The sequence below is a fragment of the Ambystoma mexicanum genome, chromosome 3p, assembly GCF_040938575.1.
Source record: "Ambystoma mexicanum isolate Mex_15411 chromosome 3p, UKY_AmexF1_1, whole genome shotgun sequence".
NCBI classification, from domain to species: Eukaryota; Metazoa; Chordata; class Amphibia; order Caudata; family Ambystomatidae; genus Ambystoma; species Ambystoma mexicanum.
The window spans coordinates 767,350,783-767,368,889 of record NC_090925.1 but is presented as its reverse complement, the minus strand read 5'-3'; the positions used below and the strand labels follow the sequence as shown (position 1 = coordinate 767,368,889).

General features: G+C 41.7%; 1 protein-coding gene across 3 annotated transcripts in view; it reads right to left on the bottom strand.

Annotated features, from left to right (window-relative positions):
* THOC6 (THO complex subunit 6) overlaps positions 1-18,107 on the bottom strand; it is a 214,823-nt gene that overhangs the window by 120,999 nt on the left and 75,717 nt on the right. For all 3 annotated transcript variants that reach the window (XM_069651700.1, XM_069651702.1, XM_069651701.1), the window contains exon 4: positions 276-379. In XM_069651700.1, the coding sequence (XP_069507801.1) occupies positions 276-379 (104 nt within the window). The remainder of the gene's footprint in view (positions 1-275; positions 380-18,107) is intronic.

Here is an 18,107-nt window from a genome sequence, read left to right as displayed (position 1 = left end):
TAAATTATGTAAATATGTATACTTGTAAACTGTATATCACTGCATCCATCGCAACTGCTTTAACCTATGTACACACTGTAAATTACTGTACAGCACTGTACCCAAGCTGAGAATAACCTTGCTGCTCCTGCGCCCTTATACCTTTGGGTGTGGCGCTCAATACAAATGAATAAACAAACATTTGCCAAGAGATGTTGGTATCTTGTTCACCAGCACAGCTGCAATGTTATTCATGGCCACCATTCACATAGGTCTACCCCACATTTCTGACCTACCTTCTTGACAACCTCGCTCCAGTTCCAGGCCTTCACCTCTCCGTCTCCAGCACTAATAAGCTGGCGGTCTGTTGACACCATGCTGTACACAGGACTGTCATGAGCTGTAACCAAAACAGAGGCAGCTTAAACAAGATTACTCCATTAGCGAAGGCACCTTCAGACAGTCCTAAACAAGTTCAGATAACCAAATGAAACTGCTCATCAGGATGTACTATTCAATGAAAAGGTCTCCACAAGACTGTTCCGTAGCCCAGCCATCCTCCATAAATAAAGTTGCGTTATTTAGGAATAAATAACGCAAGAGGTTGACTGCTTCCCTCAGTTCAAAATCTCTCATTGCCCCCCATTTGCATAAGATAGTGTACAAAAGGAATGCACATAGGCAGACAACTACATTTCAATGGATGTACTCAAAGTATGTATGCCTCCAGAAAACTGCATGATCCAGAATGTACTTTGCATCACTAAGTGCAGTTGCTCATGAACTGGAAATCCATTGAAGGGAGGGATGGGGAGAGCCTCCAGCACTAGAATTAGTAAACCATCTATGCACTGTTTTCATGAGTAAGATAAAAAGTATAATACAAGGGCGAAGAGCGAGTCTGTATATTTACTACATCAGAGTACAGCACGCTGCATAGACAAATCATATCCTAAGCTCATGTGATCCCCCAGTATACATTTACAAAATTCAGATCTGTCTCTTTGGCCTTAAGCTTACTAATTTGTAATGTTAGCCTGTCCAGGTTGGGAGCTAAAAGCACACAAAGGGATTTTTGGACCAATCTTTCAATTAGTAGTCAATAAACGTGCCTCAAAAATTGCACTTGCCACAAGTCATTAGTAAGTGACATTAGGCTCCTGGCGAAAATGAAATGGGGTGCGTTTTGAGTGTGCAAAGCGACCGTGGATTTTTATTCCTGGTTAGTAGCTTGCAAATTGCCATTTTTACAAAATATAAAAGGCTGGTCATACCCGTTTCAAGCAGATATATGGGACCTAAATTAGCCTGGACCCATCAAGATGTGCATTTTTAAGCGCGTAATAAAACTACCAATTGGAGCCAATGTGCTGAAAAAGGTGTTACAGCAAGAGTATTATTTCCTTGAACCACATAATTGTCTGATCTGGTGCCAGTCTATGCATGTTTCGCCCCTGGTACAAGGAGCAAAGACACAAACATTTGGGAAACACAACTAACAATAGTGCCTAATGAAATTGCAGCTTTGCTGATCACCCCGTAGCGGTCAGTGGCTTTGCAAATCATGGACCAACACATATGTATGGACACGGTAGTCACTGTGTGAAGAGGACACACAAATGGTTTCAGAACTACATTTCAAATGGCATGATACTTTTAAGGATAGTTACAAAAAAATGTATTCAAGCATTAAAGTGATATGCATAACAAATAAAACGCAATGCAATAAAATAAGGCAAAACAATGTAGTTTTATACTCCTACTTATACTTATTCTGCGCAAATCTAGCATTGATCAGCTGGATGGTTGTTCGAGTTGGTTTTGACCAACAAGATTTGTGAATCTTTAACTACTGGAGATTACTAGTAAAGGCAGGGACCATGGATCCCTAGTTTGTCTTTGTACACCTGTGCGGATATAGGCTCTGCATTTGTTGGGGAGGAGTTTGAGCAATTGATTCTTCCAGTGGGTTACCGGAGCAATGTTTAAGAGTTCATTGATTAATTAAGGTTCAATATCATCCAATAGTATTTGTCGGATGAACACATTTTTGACTGGTAATTTCTTGTCTTTTCAGGATGGCAACATTTGAACATATTCAGGGGAAGACCCCAATAACACCATGTTGTGTATATTACCACAAACATCTTGCCTTTATACCTGGTTGTCTTGATCGTTGTAAATAGCAGTACATAGGAGTAGAGCTAAACAGATTTTAGAGTAATATTAATGCCAGGGCCAATTAAAATGGTATTGTTTTTTATCCAAACTTGTATCCAGAACATAGTTAATGTTGTGCATGTATATTTCATGTGAGCAATATCACCCATGTGAGAACACCAGTGCCAGCATTTATCAAATGATTATCTCTTAAAATCTGTAGTGGGTGATAAATAAAATGTATGCCCTAGCCAAAAGTTTCTTTCAGAAACTGGCAAGGATGCACTGAACTATGCCTCCATGCAGATTTCAGGGGGAAATCCAACTACTTGCCTTGCTTTCTTTGATTTTGAGTGTAGATTTGTGAGTGTAGATTTATTGTTTTTTCACTGGTTGGAAACAAAACCTTTTTGCATATAGGCATTCTGCATCCATGTGATTTTTGACAGGTCTGTTGGTTTAAATCATATTCTGGGTTAGTAAATATTCACTGCTAATGCTTGGTGAAAAAAGTTTTAAAAGTAATTGTTTGGTAGGTTTGGTAGCTGGTATATGTCTTGTGGGGCCTTGAATCTAGTCATTCATTTAGTTCAGGTAAGAAATATCAGAATTGACACACGCATGCCAAAATATAGGTTTGCCTTGCTTTTAAATGTGCAGGCTATGCCACAGCGATTCAATCATTGAAAGGTGAAAATGGGGAGACGGGGATGTGGGGGTCCAATGTTTATTTGAAGGACGCTACCAGCCAGAAGCGAAAGGAACACTGAAGGTGGCTCCAGGAGGATGGAAGAACCAGATGGAGCAGGTGTTGGTGGCTCAAAGGACAAATAGGCGGCCCACCAGCAGGATGTAATCTACTCATGAAGACCATTGTGCAGGGGACCGAAGACAGCCAGACAAGCAGAGGAGACTGGTTAGTGGAAGCCTACCACCCTTTCATGAGTCAGGACCTTCCAACACCAAGGCAAGAGACCCAGGCTGTAGAACGGCACCAAATATAGCCCCAGCACAGGGGAAGCCTGATCCAGACAAGAAAGAACACCAATGGGAGGAAGGGGAGCACCCAGAAACGACATCCAGCTTCCAATTCATAACCAGTGCTAAGCCCGGACACAGGCTCCAGCCAATATGGCCATTTCTGGTCCTACAAATGCAGCAACAGCTGCTCCAAGGCAAAGAATCTGGCAGCAAGTAAACGTGCTGCACTGCTAAAAAAAAATTTAAAAAAAAAAAAAAAAAAAAAAAAAAATCGCACAATAGAGTGTAGGTACAGGGTCCTGCATAGATATCCCATACACATCGAAGCCAGCCCACGAATCACAGTAAGAAGCTACAAGCAAAGAGATCTTGTTGGCTGGACTCACAGCCAAACGCCCAGAAATCCCACATAGCTTGTGTATTAGCAGGTCTAGGGCAACCTTGGTCGAGAAACTGGTCATAACCACTACAGAGGGTGCAGGGCTGACCTAAGTGAGCCCATGTGTGCACACCGCCCATTTTAGGCCTCTCGTGGTTCCCTCAAGCAAATGAATGTCCAAAAAAACAAAATGGCTGAGAGCAGGACTTGTACCCCAATGGCTACTAAAAAAAAGAATACACTTGGCAAATAACATGGTAACATCAGCGTGCACCCCTTGTGAAGCCAAAATTAAAGTACAGCTGCCATCGGCATTCTGCCCAAAACCAATGGAGGGTGATACAATCACCCTATAAAAGAATAGTGTGCTTAAAAATCCTCCCCAGTCCAATGTGTTGCAGTGGGGCCCTATAGAGGCACCAGAACCTCCAAAAACGAAATTCTTTTTTAACAAGGCTATGTTTCCCCGTTTTAAGATGATTTTGCATATTCTTTTTTTTTTTAAATGTATACCCACCTCATTTTTGTGACATAGTGGTGGTGTTAGGCCATCACGTTATGATATGCCGCAATATGGGCATGGGATATTATGGGCCTCATTACACGGTAGGCGGTGAGCCATGGCGCTCTTAGCGCCATGGCTCATGCCGGTAAAATACCTCTGATGGAGGGGTTACTAAGTATCCCCTTTGTCTAATTTCTCATGTAACATAACATTTTTATGTATCCCTTAATGGCTGGTGGCAGTGGTTTACTTTTTACTACCATCAAGTGTTTCTACCGCGGACTGTAATTGCAGCTGCAGTAAAGCACCCATGGGTGCCCATTTCGTCAAAATGGCCCTGGTCGTCTTTTTTCGCCATTTCCTGATGGAAAGGTCCTTCTGGAGATTTACTCTGCGTGCCAAACCAGGTTTGGTCCCTTTGTTTGTTTTGTCTTTGGCGGCATTCACTGGTGAAGACCGCCTCTGGCGCCAAAGTGTCTGGCAGGGCAGGAAGCGAGGGAGGTTCCCGAAACTTCCTGTGCGTAGTCTCCTTGGTTACAGGAATGCACCCAAAAGGTGATTGGCCGGCTGGCTGTCCTTGGGGGACAGCCACCCTGTTCCGTGATCGACAGCTAGCCTGCAAATGAATGGGAGAAACCTGCATAAAAGGCAAGGTCTTTTACTTGGAAGGAAGAGTCAACCACTGGACGAAGGAATCCGAAGAAGAACTTGGAAGAGACGCCTGCTGCAACTCATGGACCATTGGTTTGCCCGTTAAAGCCCGGCTGAAGCTCTGAAATCGCCTCAACTACAGAAGCCCTGGAAAGGACAATTTCTCCCCTTGGGTTGGTGGGACCAATTGACCCCAAGCAAACTCATCTGGAAATCCTCTCAGAGCTGGCTGTACTTCCATTGCTGCTGCAGGAACCGATTACGAGGGAGAGGCACACCAGAATCGAGTGTGTCGTCTTTAAGTCGGACCCGAGCTCCAGGAAGATTCTTTGGACTCCCATGAAGCAAGACTGACCAAGCCTGAGCCACCTCAACAGAGTGCTGGATCTCAGATGCGTGGAAAGTCCATCCGAGAACAGCGGTGGTGCCATTAGCGAGAAGCTGAAACCGTGATGTGCCGCTGATCTGAAGTTTGCCCATTGCTGCTGCCGACCTTCAATTCGTAGTGCAGGAGTCCCCAGACGTCCTCCCTCTTGTCCCCACGACTGAGGCCCAGGAACAACAGCATCTGCAGACCTACAACTGGAACAGAAGCCAGCTGGAACCAATTTCTTCATACGTAAGGTACTGTAAACCAAGAGATACTTACCTCTTGTTGTGTAGCCTTGCTAGCTCTGAGTTGAGACTTGTCTTGGTTGCTTTTGCAGAGTTGCTTGCAGCTTTGCCCCTCACAAGCCTCCCAGCGTGTGGCCCAACAGTGATTTCCTTTTCTACAAAAATGTCCAAAGCATTGTGCAAGACTTTTTACTTTCCTTCAATAAGTGCTTCAGCTCAACTAGACTTTTGTTCAATTGACATTGGCTGTCCTGGCTCCCTGAAAGACTCTTCTAACCTCTGACTTTGTGCTTTAACTATCCCTCAACAAAAGTCACACATTCTATAACTTGTGGAGCTGGGAAAGGGTTAATTTACTTTGCATTGGGCGGTTCAAAAGTACTTACCCGCTTAAGAATATTTGTTAACCATAGTTTTATTCCCGCATCTTTTCCTTTTTGACACCAAACTCAGTATTGCTCTAGATGTGCCAGTGATATATCAATGTCCACAGTGTCCTCATTATTCAAGTCACCTCAGGGTGTAGGAAGTGTGTGTGCTATCCCAAATGGGTATCATCTGATTTAAAGAAACAGACAGAGTGTGTATATTTTTGTGTTACATATATTTGCTCCCTTCTAAAGAAGGCTTATTCAAACTGTTAAATAACTTGAGTGTAAGTTTATTTGGATATTTGTCACTGAGAATCTCTATGTTACAACCCTACAGCCCAAATTGACCCCTCTAGAGATAAGCCTGGCTGCTCAGTCACTCTACCAGCTTGTGTAGTACATGCTTATACCAAAGGTTGGGTTAACTATTGCCAAGAGGACAGTGCTGGTGCAGTCTCCAACAGGTTACTGCATACAATCTTGCCTAACATGACTGCCCATAAGAGAGTAGGCGATTGTCAGAGTGGGCCAACACGAACCTCGACTAGGGAGCCCACAGGGCAAGAAAATACCGCCTCTTAAATTGAGTCCTATAGCTCTAAGAGATAAAAGTTTTTTGTAGTACGACCATGCCTCTTGTCCTTAGATTTAGCAAGTCCACTTTAAATAGACCAAAGAAAAACATTGCAGCAAACCAGTCAATGGATTTGTTGCTTTGTTTCCTCCGGCACCTCTGCCAAGGAAAACCAATATGAAACCCTACCTGGCTCACAGAAAAACAATCTACGGGGGTGTGGCCACGCGCTGTGGGATGGCAGCTTGATCCATAGCTCCCGCTCCGTTACATATATTATCACCAGAGGGGCACTCTAAATACCACATCTTTTTTACACGAATAAGCCTCACTTACCTAATTTATTTGCCTCCGGACAGCGCTGTGAGTTTTTCCTCGCACTCCTGCCTCAAATCCCTCCCGAACATCCAGAAGGCCCGATGTAGCGGAAGTTTGCAACACACCGCCCTTCCTGTCAGCAACGTTGAACCGTGTCAGAAAATTGACGCGGCCGTATTTGTAGCGCTGCACGGCTTTCTTGAAACACAGGCAGCTGCACACAAAATACGATTTCTACTCATAATACCGATTTCTTTTTATCATTTTATAAATTCGGGGACACATTTATGCCAAATGGCTGTGGAGCTAATAATTCTGGTCCATTAACAACATTTCTGCTATAAACCCAGATGTGAAGATACTTACAACCTATTGTGTAGGCTTATGCCAAGAAATACTTTCATTATTCTAGCATTAATTGAAGAGGCAACTTTTAACATCTATTTCAGCATTTGCTTTAAAGCCGGCTATTGACAATATACATGAATTTTTATTTCAACCAGTTACTTGAACAAATATGTAGTTCTTGCAAACTCCACCAACATGTTTATTTAGAAGCGGCGTCATACTTATGACAAAAGGTACATAGTGTGATGCTTTACACCATTTATTAGTGCTGTCAAGGTTCAACCAACGGTGTCCTCAATAACAAGAAGAAACGTAATACTTAACGACTAGAGATTAAGGGACTTAAAAGCGCTTGTGCATTATTAAGACTTCTCTGTCATCTGCCAATATGTCCTCACAAGAAAGTCAAGCAAAACGATCGGCTAACAAAGAAACAGCAGGGGCCACCTTAAAAAAGGCCAAAAAGTGACTCCCCTCCTCCGAATCAAACAATCTAAGAATCAAACATGAAACTATTCTAATAGAAATAAGGGCACTCAAACCCTTTATGGAGACCACAAGTACCAAGCTTCAACAACTAGACGAAAGATGGATGCATTTTGAGAACAGAATTGAAGTAGAGAGAAGGGTTGCTGTGGCTGAAGACGTGGCCACGAAAGTTGCTCATATGGAACAATCCATACTTATCAGAAACGAAATTAATATTTGGAAAATAGAAACCATAGAAATAATCTATGCGTCTTTGGTTTTCCAAAAGGAGCAGAAGTGGATGATGTGGCTCTTTTTCTTAAGAAAACCATTCTTAACATTTTAAATCTTCAACCGACCATTGCTCTTAATATTCAAAGGTCTCACAGAATTGGACCTAAAAGGGCCGAGTCATAAGAAAACACCACTAAGAATGATAATCTTCCTTCTTCTTGAATACACTCAACTCCAATGGATTCTACAGAACGCTAAAAGGAATGGAGAGTCTAACATGGAACGGCCACGGGATATTCATCTCACAAGATGTGTCCAAAATCACAGCTCAACGAAGAAAAGACCTACTGTCATACGGTCCTGCGCTCAGACAATTAAATGCCAGGTACGGTTTGATTCACCCTTGCACTTTCAAATTCACTATTAATGGTAAAACACCTTCTTTTGAGGACCCAGTCGATTTAAAGAACTACATAAGACTGAAAAAGATGGAAGCAATGGATACAGGCAACACCAATCACACTTGATTTTCCTTCCTTTCCTCATCGGTTTCTGCCTCATGTTTAATTTCAAGAAATTTCCTTGGTATAATCATCACTTTGGAACTGTCAACCTAACGACTTTCAGGAGCTGACTTTTTCTCTGGTTTTTGCTCGCTGTTTCGCCTTATGTGGGATACGGTATGTAGATATGGTGACCAGCTTTTCTAAAAAAAAAAATAATAAAACCCGGACGGGCTATGGAAATACAAGTATGACTAAAGAAAACACACATACAACTTTAGTCCTACTTCTGTTTCGTTGGCCCGTTGCGGGGGGTCAAAGAGGTGGTGTGCTAACAGACACACTCCTCTCATTGGAGGAGAGCGCCGGGGAGGGGAAGGGGGAGGAAATGGGGACATGAAAAGCATTTCACGCCCCCATTCTCACAGGAAAAGTTGCGCCAGGATTTCGAAATCGGGTCCCGGCAAAAAAAAAAAAAACGGCAAAAAAGGTCCATAATCAAAACCCCAGACAGGGTTTATAAACTAAAAAAAACTCCCGGGACGTCAGGTGATTCCCCAGACTGTCCTGGGAAAACCCGGACGTCTGGTCACCCTACCCTTAGGGCACTTGGCATTGCAACTTTGATTTTTGAGACTTTTTCTTTTGTTCCATTTCCTTTCATCAGTTGTATTGGGTGGAGTGGTCTTAAACACCATCAAGCTATGATTACCTACCCGATAACACCCTACTGTCAGATGTTACAACGTTGGTCTTTTTTGTGTGCTTTTTACACCCAATTATATAACAACTCTTGGAACTCTACTTTTGCTCGGGAATTTGTAATTCTCTGGATAAGCGTAAATTACTTTGACTATGGAAATATTTTAAATATTTCTTTTGTTAACATTACTATTATTACTTTCCCTTAGATTATGGCCTAGACATGTATGATATGGAATGTTAAAGGTCTGAATAGCCCAATTAAGAGCCAAAGGGTACTTGCTCACATAATAGATATAAACCAACTATTGCTTGCTTGCAAGAGACATTTATCTTTACAGGAATCCATGAAACTGAAGAGATGAGTAGGTGAGGTGATAGTCAACGGTAAAAAGAATAGCCTGGCTAACCTAATCAAGAAGGGTACCAAATACCAGATCCTACACAAAGACACTGATAAGAGTGGTAGATGGGTTCTAGCTTAACTAACAATCAACTCTCAAGTTTTCTCAATTCTAAATACCTATGGGCCCACTAATCCCGATCCCAAGTTTTGGAGCGAAATAAAACAGATGATCCTACAAGTAGATCTTCCGAATTTGATAATCTGTGGAGATTTTAACAATGTTATTGACCTTTCCCTAGATAGGAAATTCCCATGTCAATTCAAAACGCAGTAAATCACACACTGAATTTACAAAATGCTTAGCAGAAATTGGTGTCGATTCATGGAGGTTTGTTCTGTGAGACCGTAATACAAAATCTGCCTTTGGCCTACCCCCAGTGGGCAACCATGCATCAGTCTTAGACAATCTCCTAGGGGCGGGGGGGGGGTGGATCACTAGATCACTATGCCCCCCCTCCCCTGCTCTTGTATCTCAGGGCCTTTGTGCACTGTGTTACTTCTAGATTACTCCTAACAACATACTCCTATGGACACATTAACATAAGACACAAAGAACACACATGGATTGATTCAAACAATAGAAACACTTTTATTCATTCATAACAATGCATGATGCAAGCACTACTATAATGCACCTTATGCTTTTGGTGCAAATCTACCATGCAGTGAAATAACTGTAAGCCTTACAGGCTTCTAATGCAAGCCTGTGATTAGATGGATCCATCATGTCTAATGCAATATACACATGGCAAGTGTCAGCATTCCTCTCCAATCCACACCATTCCTCACTCTCTCTCTCTAAGACAATCCCTGTCTGATTTCCCCTTCTCCAAACCAAAACTCTGTGCGAGTGTCTGTTCTAATTCCCCCATGCACGTGTGTTTTTCAGCAATACTCCCCTTTCCAGCTATGTCTCTCTCGTCTCCCGCTAACTTCTGCAACCAGGCCAAGCCTCTCTCTCAAGATCTGGTCACTCGAACTGCCTCAATGCCTCTGCCAAGCTCTCGAATCTCTGCTTCCATCAGAATGCTTCCCCAAGCTTCCTCGATCTCAGCTCAATCTCTCCGAGTGCAGCTCACTCCAAAACTCCATCTCCAACAACTAGCACCTCGAACTAGCCAGAACCAGCGCCACTCGATCTCATGCCAACCAGACGTCTCTCTCTCTCCTCGAACTCCCTACTTCAATGTCAGGCTTCCAGTTATAGTGTCAATTCACGTCACACTTTCTCCATGCTTACATTAAGCATTCCCTCGTTTCTCTGTGTGTCAGCATTTCCAAATCCGAGCCGTGCCTAAATGTCTGTGTTGCATGTACTTTACTTGTTCAATCACTGCATGTTCTTTGTCAATGTGACATTTCGGCCTATCTATATCATGGCCTTCTGTCTCCGGTACCATCCTACCATCTCTCATATTTCTCCATTCATTCCATTGAAATCCCTCATTCCTTTCTTCACACTAACTCATAACTTCGCACTCCGCGGCGCTTCTGTGTGTCTCCATTCAGAATGGCTTTATAATGCCATACGCCTCATTCTTTCTCTAGTGCTTATTCTTTCAATCACACAAACCCAAGCGCCATCTATAATGCATACAGAATACATAACATATCTTTACATGTATAACATGTCTACATGGCACTTCAAATAGAACAGGCCTCAATCCATTTCAAATTGCAAATGCATATAACTAAACAGGATGCAATGATGGATAACGAATCCCTAAATGGGTAATAATGGGTAATGATTCCATAATGATAACAAACCAGGCTTCTCCATACTATCAGGTTTCACAGTTCGTCCAACTGATCTAGACTTTACCTTTCACTCCTTTCCTCATAACTGGCTACCACGTATTAATTATATCTGTGTAACCAAATCCCTAGTATGTGCAATAATTGATTCCTCGATTGAATGCTCTCTAATATCTGATCATTCTCCTCTAATCACTAATATAGAATTGGGATGCACTAATAATCCTTTCTCGAAGTCCATCATTTCTTTGCTCTATATTAATAAAGATGGGGAGACCTCTACAGACAACAATTGGAATGCCTATAAAGCAGCCCTAAGGGGACATATAATTTCATATGTAGCCAAAAGAAAGAGTCCAGTAAAGACTTAGGCGTCTTATATAGCGAACTATGAGTTCTGGAGAAAAGGTACAATGCTTTAGCATATAAGGCCTTGCTAAAACAAATCCTAACTCTCTGCTTTTCTATTAACAAAAAATATACGGGTTAGGCATGTGGTGTGCTTCTGAGATTCAAATCCTTCTGGAGATTCAAATCCAAAATCTATCAGTCGTCCAATTAAGCAGGTAAAGCTCTAGCCTCATATCTTATCAAAAATGATTTAGGTAAAACAGTAACCTCTGATGTGTTAAAAATTTATGAAAATATATATTCTACTGATCATACTGACACTAACCGTAACTTTAATTGTTTTGATCGCTTTAAACATAACCATCCTATTAATATTGACATAAGTAGCCTAGATGCTCCCATTCATAGTAATGAAATACATAAGGCTATCAAAGATCTTAAAAAAGGTAAAGCCCCAGGACCATACGGGTTCTCCCTGGATTTGTGTTTACACATTTTTCTTCTTCCCCCCCTCTCCTAAGATTGAATCACTCTACAATTTCTTTTCTAAAGTTAACAAATCACAAGGCTCCTTTACAGAAGCGCTGTTGATTCTATTTCCCAAACAAAACAAAAATAATCAACTACCAAAGAATTATAGGCCAATATAATTAATTAACTCAGACTAACATTTTTGCAAAGATCTTAGCCAACAGAATAGAATCTTATATGTACAAATTAATTAACCCAGATCAAGTAGGATTTGTCAAAGGTAGAATTATATCAGCAAATTCCAGACTTTTCGTGAACCTCTTACATTATATACATAAGAAAAATCCTCCCAAAAACCTTGTACGACGATTGCACTAGATGCGGACAAAGCCTTTTGACCGTGTTGAATGGGACTTTTTATTTCAAGTCCTTCAATGGCATCGCATTGGGGGTGGCTATATTAAATTAGTTAAGCTGTTACACTCCGAGCCAGAAACTTCATTTTTATTAATAATCAGTTTTCTCTGAGTTTCCCCCTCCATACGCGTACAAGACAAGGATGCACCCATCACCTATTTTCTTTGTACTTGCCCATGAACCACTTCTGGAATGGATACGTACGAACAATGATTGTTGGGATTAGATGTGGAGTTCTGAATTTAAATTAGCTGCCTATGCGGATGACATACTGGTCTTCCTGGACAACCCAACCACAACACTTCCACATTTACTAGATACGATTGATGTTTTTTTTTCTGAGTTTTTGGGCTATAGGTTTAACTAAGGACAAATCAGAAATGCTTCCCCTTAACATTGACTGTATTAAAGAAGACTTTGCCCCCTTTGGTCTCAGTTGGATATTGATTACCTTGGTATCTCAATTGCCTAATCTCTGCCTCAAAGGATTAAAATCAACCTACAAAAACTACAATCAAAACTAAATGAGTTTGTAACTGCATGGTCTCCTTTATACTTGTGCTGGTATGAAGATTAGAGGCCATCAAAATGATGGTTACACCTGTTATTCTGTATTATTTACAAATGCTTCACTTTCCTTTGCGATCCTCCTTTTTCAAGTCTACCGACAAGATACTTATACATTTTCTATGGAGTTCTAAGAAAAAGAAAATAATTGCTGCCAGCAAATTGAGATATCCGTATGCAAATGGTGGTGTTAATTCCCCTAATTTTAAAAATCATAATAGAGCCTTAGTTCTCAAACATGCCAGAAACTGGTTCTCCGATAATACTGACATTAACCCACCCACTTGGCTAACTAACTAATATCTTATCAATGGATTCAAGTTGTGCTTCTCCAGAACTATATGTCTTATAAGGTCCTATTTGAAGGATGTTCTATTTCATCAGATTAATAAACCAGCTGGCGATCTCTCCCCCCTTTATATGGTGTAATAGGCATAAAACCATAAACAAGAGGCATATTTTCTGCCAAATGTGGACCAAATGAGTTACATTTGTTGATCAGATAATTGCAGAAGGCAACATCCTCTCTGCACAAGAGTTTAAAAATAAATTCTCATTACCAGCATTCCCTCTTAGCCAACACCTTAATTTAATGAATGCATGCCTAGATGGCAGTAGTAGGAATGACTCCAAGCAATTACTCGTCGATATTCCAAGAATGCGTATCATAGATTCCCAGATTAAATGAAAGCATTCAATATCTACAAAGTCTAAGGCATGTTAGAACTCCTAATCATTTATGGTCATCTGAATTGCAATGGGAAGACGACTGTGGAATACATTTTGGCAATGAATTGTGGTCAAAGGTATGGTCCAAAACTATCTACCTCCGCAAATTTAACCCAAACTCTTTACTTCTTTATGCATAGAGCATGTATCACTCCCAGGAAACTATTCCTATCTAAATTGGCAGATAATGATCTATGTTGGTCACGCCACCTTACTTAAGGAACCTTTAGCCATAGGTTTGTAGACTGCCCTCTGGTAAATACAATTTTGGAACCAGGTTTGGACTTCCCTTCAACAGATCTATTCCCATGAATTTAACCAATATCCTACCAGGGAGAATAGCCCTTAATGACGACAAGACTAGGTCATCGCTGGTTATATTTGACTTTGTTATACTTCTGGCAATACGCTTAATAACATCAAATTGAAAGGATTTCACCAAAATCTCTTTAAAAGGTTGGAACATTATATGCAATGTTCATAGAATGGAGAAATGTATGGCCAATTCACCCTCACTGTCAATCAGACATGATAGAAAATGGCATCAGTTTGTTGATTACTTAAATAACACAAGTGCTTAATTTATCCGACTGATATATTGTTAGTCCTGTTTAAGATTGCATTGATACTTTCCCTTTATTCTGTTGAATTATTGATTTGTTGCTCCCATTACCCACATTAACCCCTTTCTTCGCTTTATCACTCAGTTCTGAACAACTCGCTCATGTGCTAACAAATTCCATACTGTTTTATTCCTAGCTAATATGTTGTAAGATGCCTTCAAAGTTAATGAATCTCATGTTGTATTTATTTTCCTAACCATTATTCTATTAAATGTATTTTATGATCTTAAAGCTATGTTATATAATACAGAGTTCATCTAGACTCAGACTAATTGTGTACTTCTGTACTAAATAAAATAAAAATCCTTAAACTTAAAAAGAAAAAAACAATCCACCCATTTTTCCCCTTTGCCAGGAGAAAGGAAACAAATGCAAGGGGAGTTAAAAATGCATCTAACTTGTTCTCCCGATCCAGAAAGCGTTGCAGGGGATAAAATGTTGCACTTGTGCTGTCCAAAATACTTGGAAGAAACACATGTAACAAACACTTCCCCAGGCATACCAGCTTCTTTATTAGAACAACACATACTAGACCTAACAAATGACAAAGAGAGCAGCTAGCAGACAAATGGGGGCGGGAAGAGAGGGTGTGTGAAAACATACTGACAGAAGCCAGAATAAAAATCAAAAATAGCAGGTGAGGCTTATGACAACTTCGGCCAACCTCCTGAAACCACCGGACCAAGAGCACTTGAGCCAAACAGGGAACAGCATAAACCCATCATGCAGGTCCAGGCTATTGCCCTAATGTTCACTCAAAGTGAGAAACAGCCACCCTTAAAATCTGAACCAGCTAAGTCAGACCTGGTCTGTCCCAGGGGAAGGAGCTACAGGGAGACTGCAAGCAGGAAGGCTCGGTTTGCAGAGGTCCTGGGAAGAGATTGTAAAAGGGCAGATTCTGAGAAACCCCAAGTCATGGGACTCCGCATCAGTCGATCATTCCTTGTGAGAGCTAGCTAGTGAATAGCAGTAGAGCCTCTGTAACCAAAACTATGGAGAGTCCAAGGAAGATGACGAATACCACATTGGAGTGCTGGATGGAGCAGACCATGATGTTTTTGTGGGTCAAGAAAAGTGTGGAAGAATGAGAAGGGATATACCTTGTTAGAAAAATGATTAGTGAGAAAAGAAGAGAATAGTTGTAGTGTTAAGCAGAAGGGGACCATCTTGAAGGAGAGTCCACGGATATTATCAGGGAAATGGAAACAAAAGTGGAAGAGAAGAAAGGTCTGAAGTCTACAGAGAGAAGCAAAGATTGTGAAGAAGAGAAGGTTATCACCTTAGAAAAGGACACAAGTGGTCTCACCTGGCAAGTAAGAGACTTGCTTGTTTTGTTTTATTATTTATAATGCGCAGTTATACCCAGGAGTATCAGGGCGCAGCATTTACAAGAATATGCAAAGTTTAGTTACAAAATATAAAATGTATATGTTGGCAGAGGGAGAATATACAAAGCAGAAGAGGAAAACAGTCAATATATACAGTATATACAAAGTAAAAAGTGGGCACACAAGGTTACACAGTGTGCAGATTGCATGAAGGAATAGCCTTGGCACTTAGCTATCTTGGTGGTCCTTCAGTTTCAGCCATGAGACTACCTTAGAACGGAAATTCAGGTAAGGCATGTCTACTCTAAGTTTGGGAGGCAAAGAGTTCCATAATTTGGCTGCTTTTACCGGGAAGCTGTTACCTCCTATGGTGGCAAGTTTGAAGTTTAGGACAGAGAGGCAGTCTTTGTATGCAGTTCTGAGGGGTCTCGAAGGAGGCTTGTCTATGGAATCTGTTAATCAAGTAGATCGGGGCGGCATTGTTAAGAGATTTGTAGGTAAGTGAAGCCGGTTTTAGGAGAATTTTATCTCTAGTGGAGAGCCAGTTGTTCTGTTGGTTGAGAACTGAGATGTGCCCTCTTCTGGGGATGGCTAGGGCTGCTCTCAGGGCGTTGTTCTGGAGAGTTTGTAACTTGCTAGTGGTAGCCTGTGAGGTTTCCAGGTAAAGGGAGTTACAGTAGTCAAGGCGGGATAGTATAAGGGCTCTAGTGAGTGTGAGGCAGCTACAGTCTGACAGAAATGGTTTAGCTGAGCGGATTAATTTGCACGTATATGCAGATGAAGATGCCAGGGAACTCAGTTGTATTTTGAAGGAAAGGTTAGAATCCTAATGTTTTGACCTCCTGTCCAACTTTGATATTGTTCCCATCTATCATGAATGAGTTGTAGGCCGGGCTGAGTTTCTTTAAACTGTGCGTTGTTCCCAGGATGATAAGCTCCGTTTTCTCATCATTCAGGCATAGTCCATGAGTGGCCAGCCATGCCTGGATGATGATGTACACCCTATTTAGCAAGGCCAAATCCTTGCCATAATCTCCAGAAAGCGGAAGGAGGATCTGGGTATCATCTGCATAATTAGTGTAGGTGATATCGAGATGATCCAAATCATCGAAAAGGGGCTTGGTAAATATGTTGTACAGTGTGGGGGAGACGCAGGAGCCCTGTGCGACACCACAGATAATGGGTATGGGGTCTGCTGCAGCTGTGGAAGAAAAGACCCTCATAGTTCTTCCGTTAAGGAATGAGGTGATCCATGTAACGGCCTCGGGAGAGAAGTGTGCTGCTGTGTGGAGATGTGAGCATAGGACAGAATGGTCAACCAAATCAAAAGCTGCAGATAGGTCAAGGAGGAGGAGCAAGGCAACTTGTCCTTTGTCCCGAGTGTATCAATCTGAGCTTTCAGGTCGATGAGTGCAGTCTCAGTCCCATGTTGAGGGCGGAACCCTGATTGTCTGGATCCTAAAAGGTGGTGTTCTTCCAGGTGCTTCTGTATTTGTACGTAGGCGACCTTGTCTAGGATTTTTAGAAGGAAGGGAACAGTTGTTATGGGTCGGTAATTGGTAGGTATGGCTGGGTCAAGAGTAGGTTTTTTTTAGTAAAGGAAGTACCCAGGATGGTTTTAGATTAGTGGGGATGGAGCCAGTAGTGAAGGAGGCATTGATCAGTTTAGTGATGAAGGGTGAAAGGTCATGGGCGGCATCTTTTGATGAGCTGTGCTGGGCATAGGTCTCCCTGGCAATTGGAGGGTTTCAAGGACAAGATGATTTTTTCTACATCAAAGGTATTGACTTTAGAAAACTTGAAGCGGGTAGGGTCTGTGGTCGTGCACTTATCCAGACATTTGGATGGGAGTGTGTCTTTTAGGGCAGCTTTTTTGCTGGAGATTTTGCTTTGAAGGGTCACGATCTTATTTGCCAAGGCATTTTGAATTTCTGAGCACCAATTTTTATCTTTTGTGCAGGTGTCAGGGGGTAGTATAGGCGTTTCTACTTCTTTAAGTATAGAGAAGAGTTCTTTCATATTAGATTTAGCTTGGGATATGCAAGAGTCAAAGGAGGTTCGTTTGGTCAGGTAGATTTCTTTTTTGTAAAGTAAGGCTAGTTTAGAAAGTTTAAGTTTGTTTACGGCTGTAGGGGATTTTTTCCAGGTAGCCTCGCAGTACCCCTTTTGCTGCCTTAGGTTTTTGAGGTATGGTGTGTACCATTTGTTCAGGTGCATTTTCGGTTTGCTAGGTCTAAATTTAAGTGGGGCGATGAGGTCCAACGAGGTAGCCATGACCTTGTTGTATTCTTCAACCAGGATCTCTGAATCAAAGTTGTCGGGGAGTGTGTTAAGTGTGGGGAGTAAATTCAGTCTTTCTAATGTAATGTTCTTCTTATTTCTGGTGAGAGTGGGGGGGGTCGTAGAGATGGGCGGAGGTGGGGGTCTGTCAGTAGATAGCAAGAACGATACCAAGTGGTGATCAGTCCAGACTAGTGGTGAGATATTTGTGATGTTTTCTAGGCAGTTGTGGTCGGCCACCCAATCAAGTATTCTACCTTTCGAATGGGTAGGTGCCATACTTCTTCGCGCAAAGCCTAGTTCGGCAAGAGTGGTGACTATGGTGCTGGCTGTTTGGTCTGTCGGGTCATTGTAGCCCATGTTAAAGTCCCCTAATGTGAGAACTTGAGAGG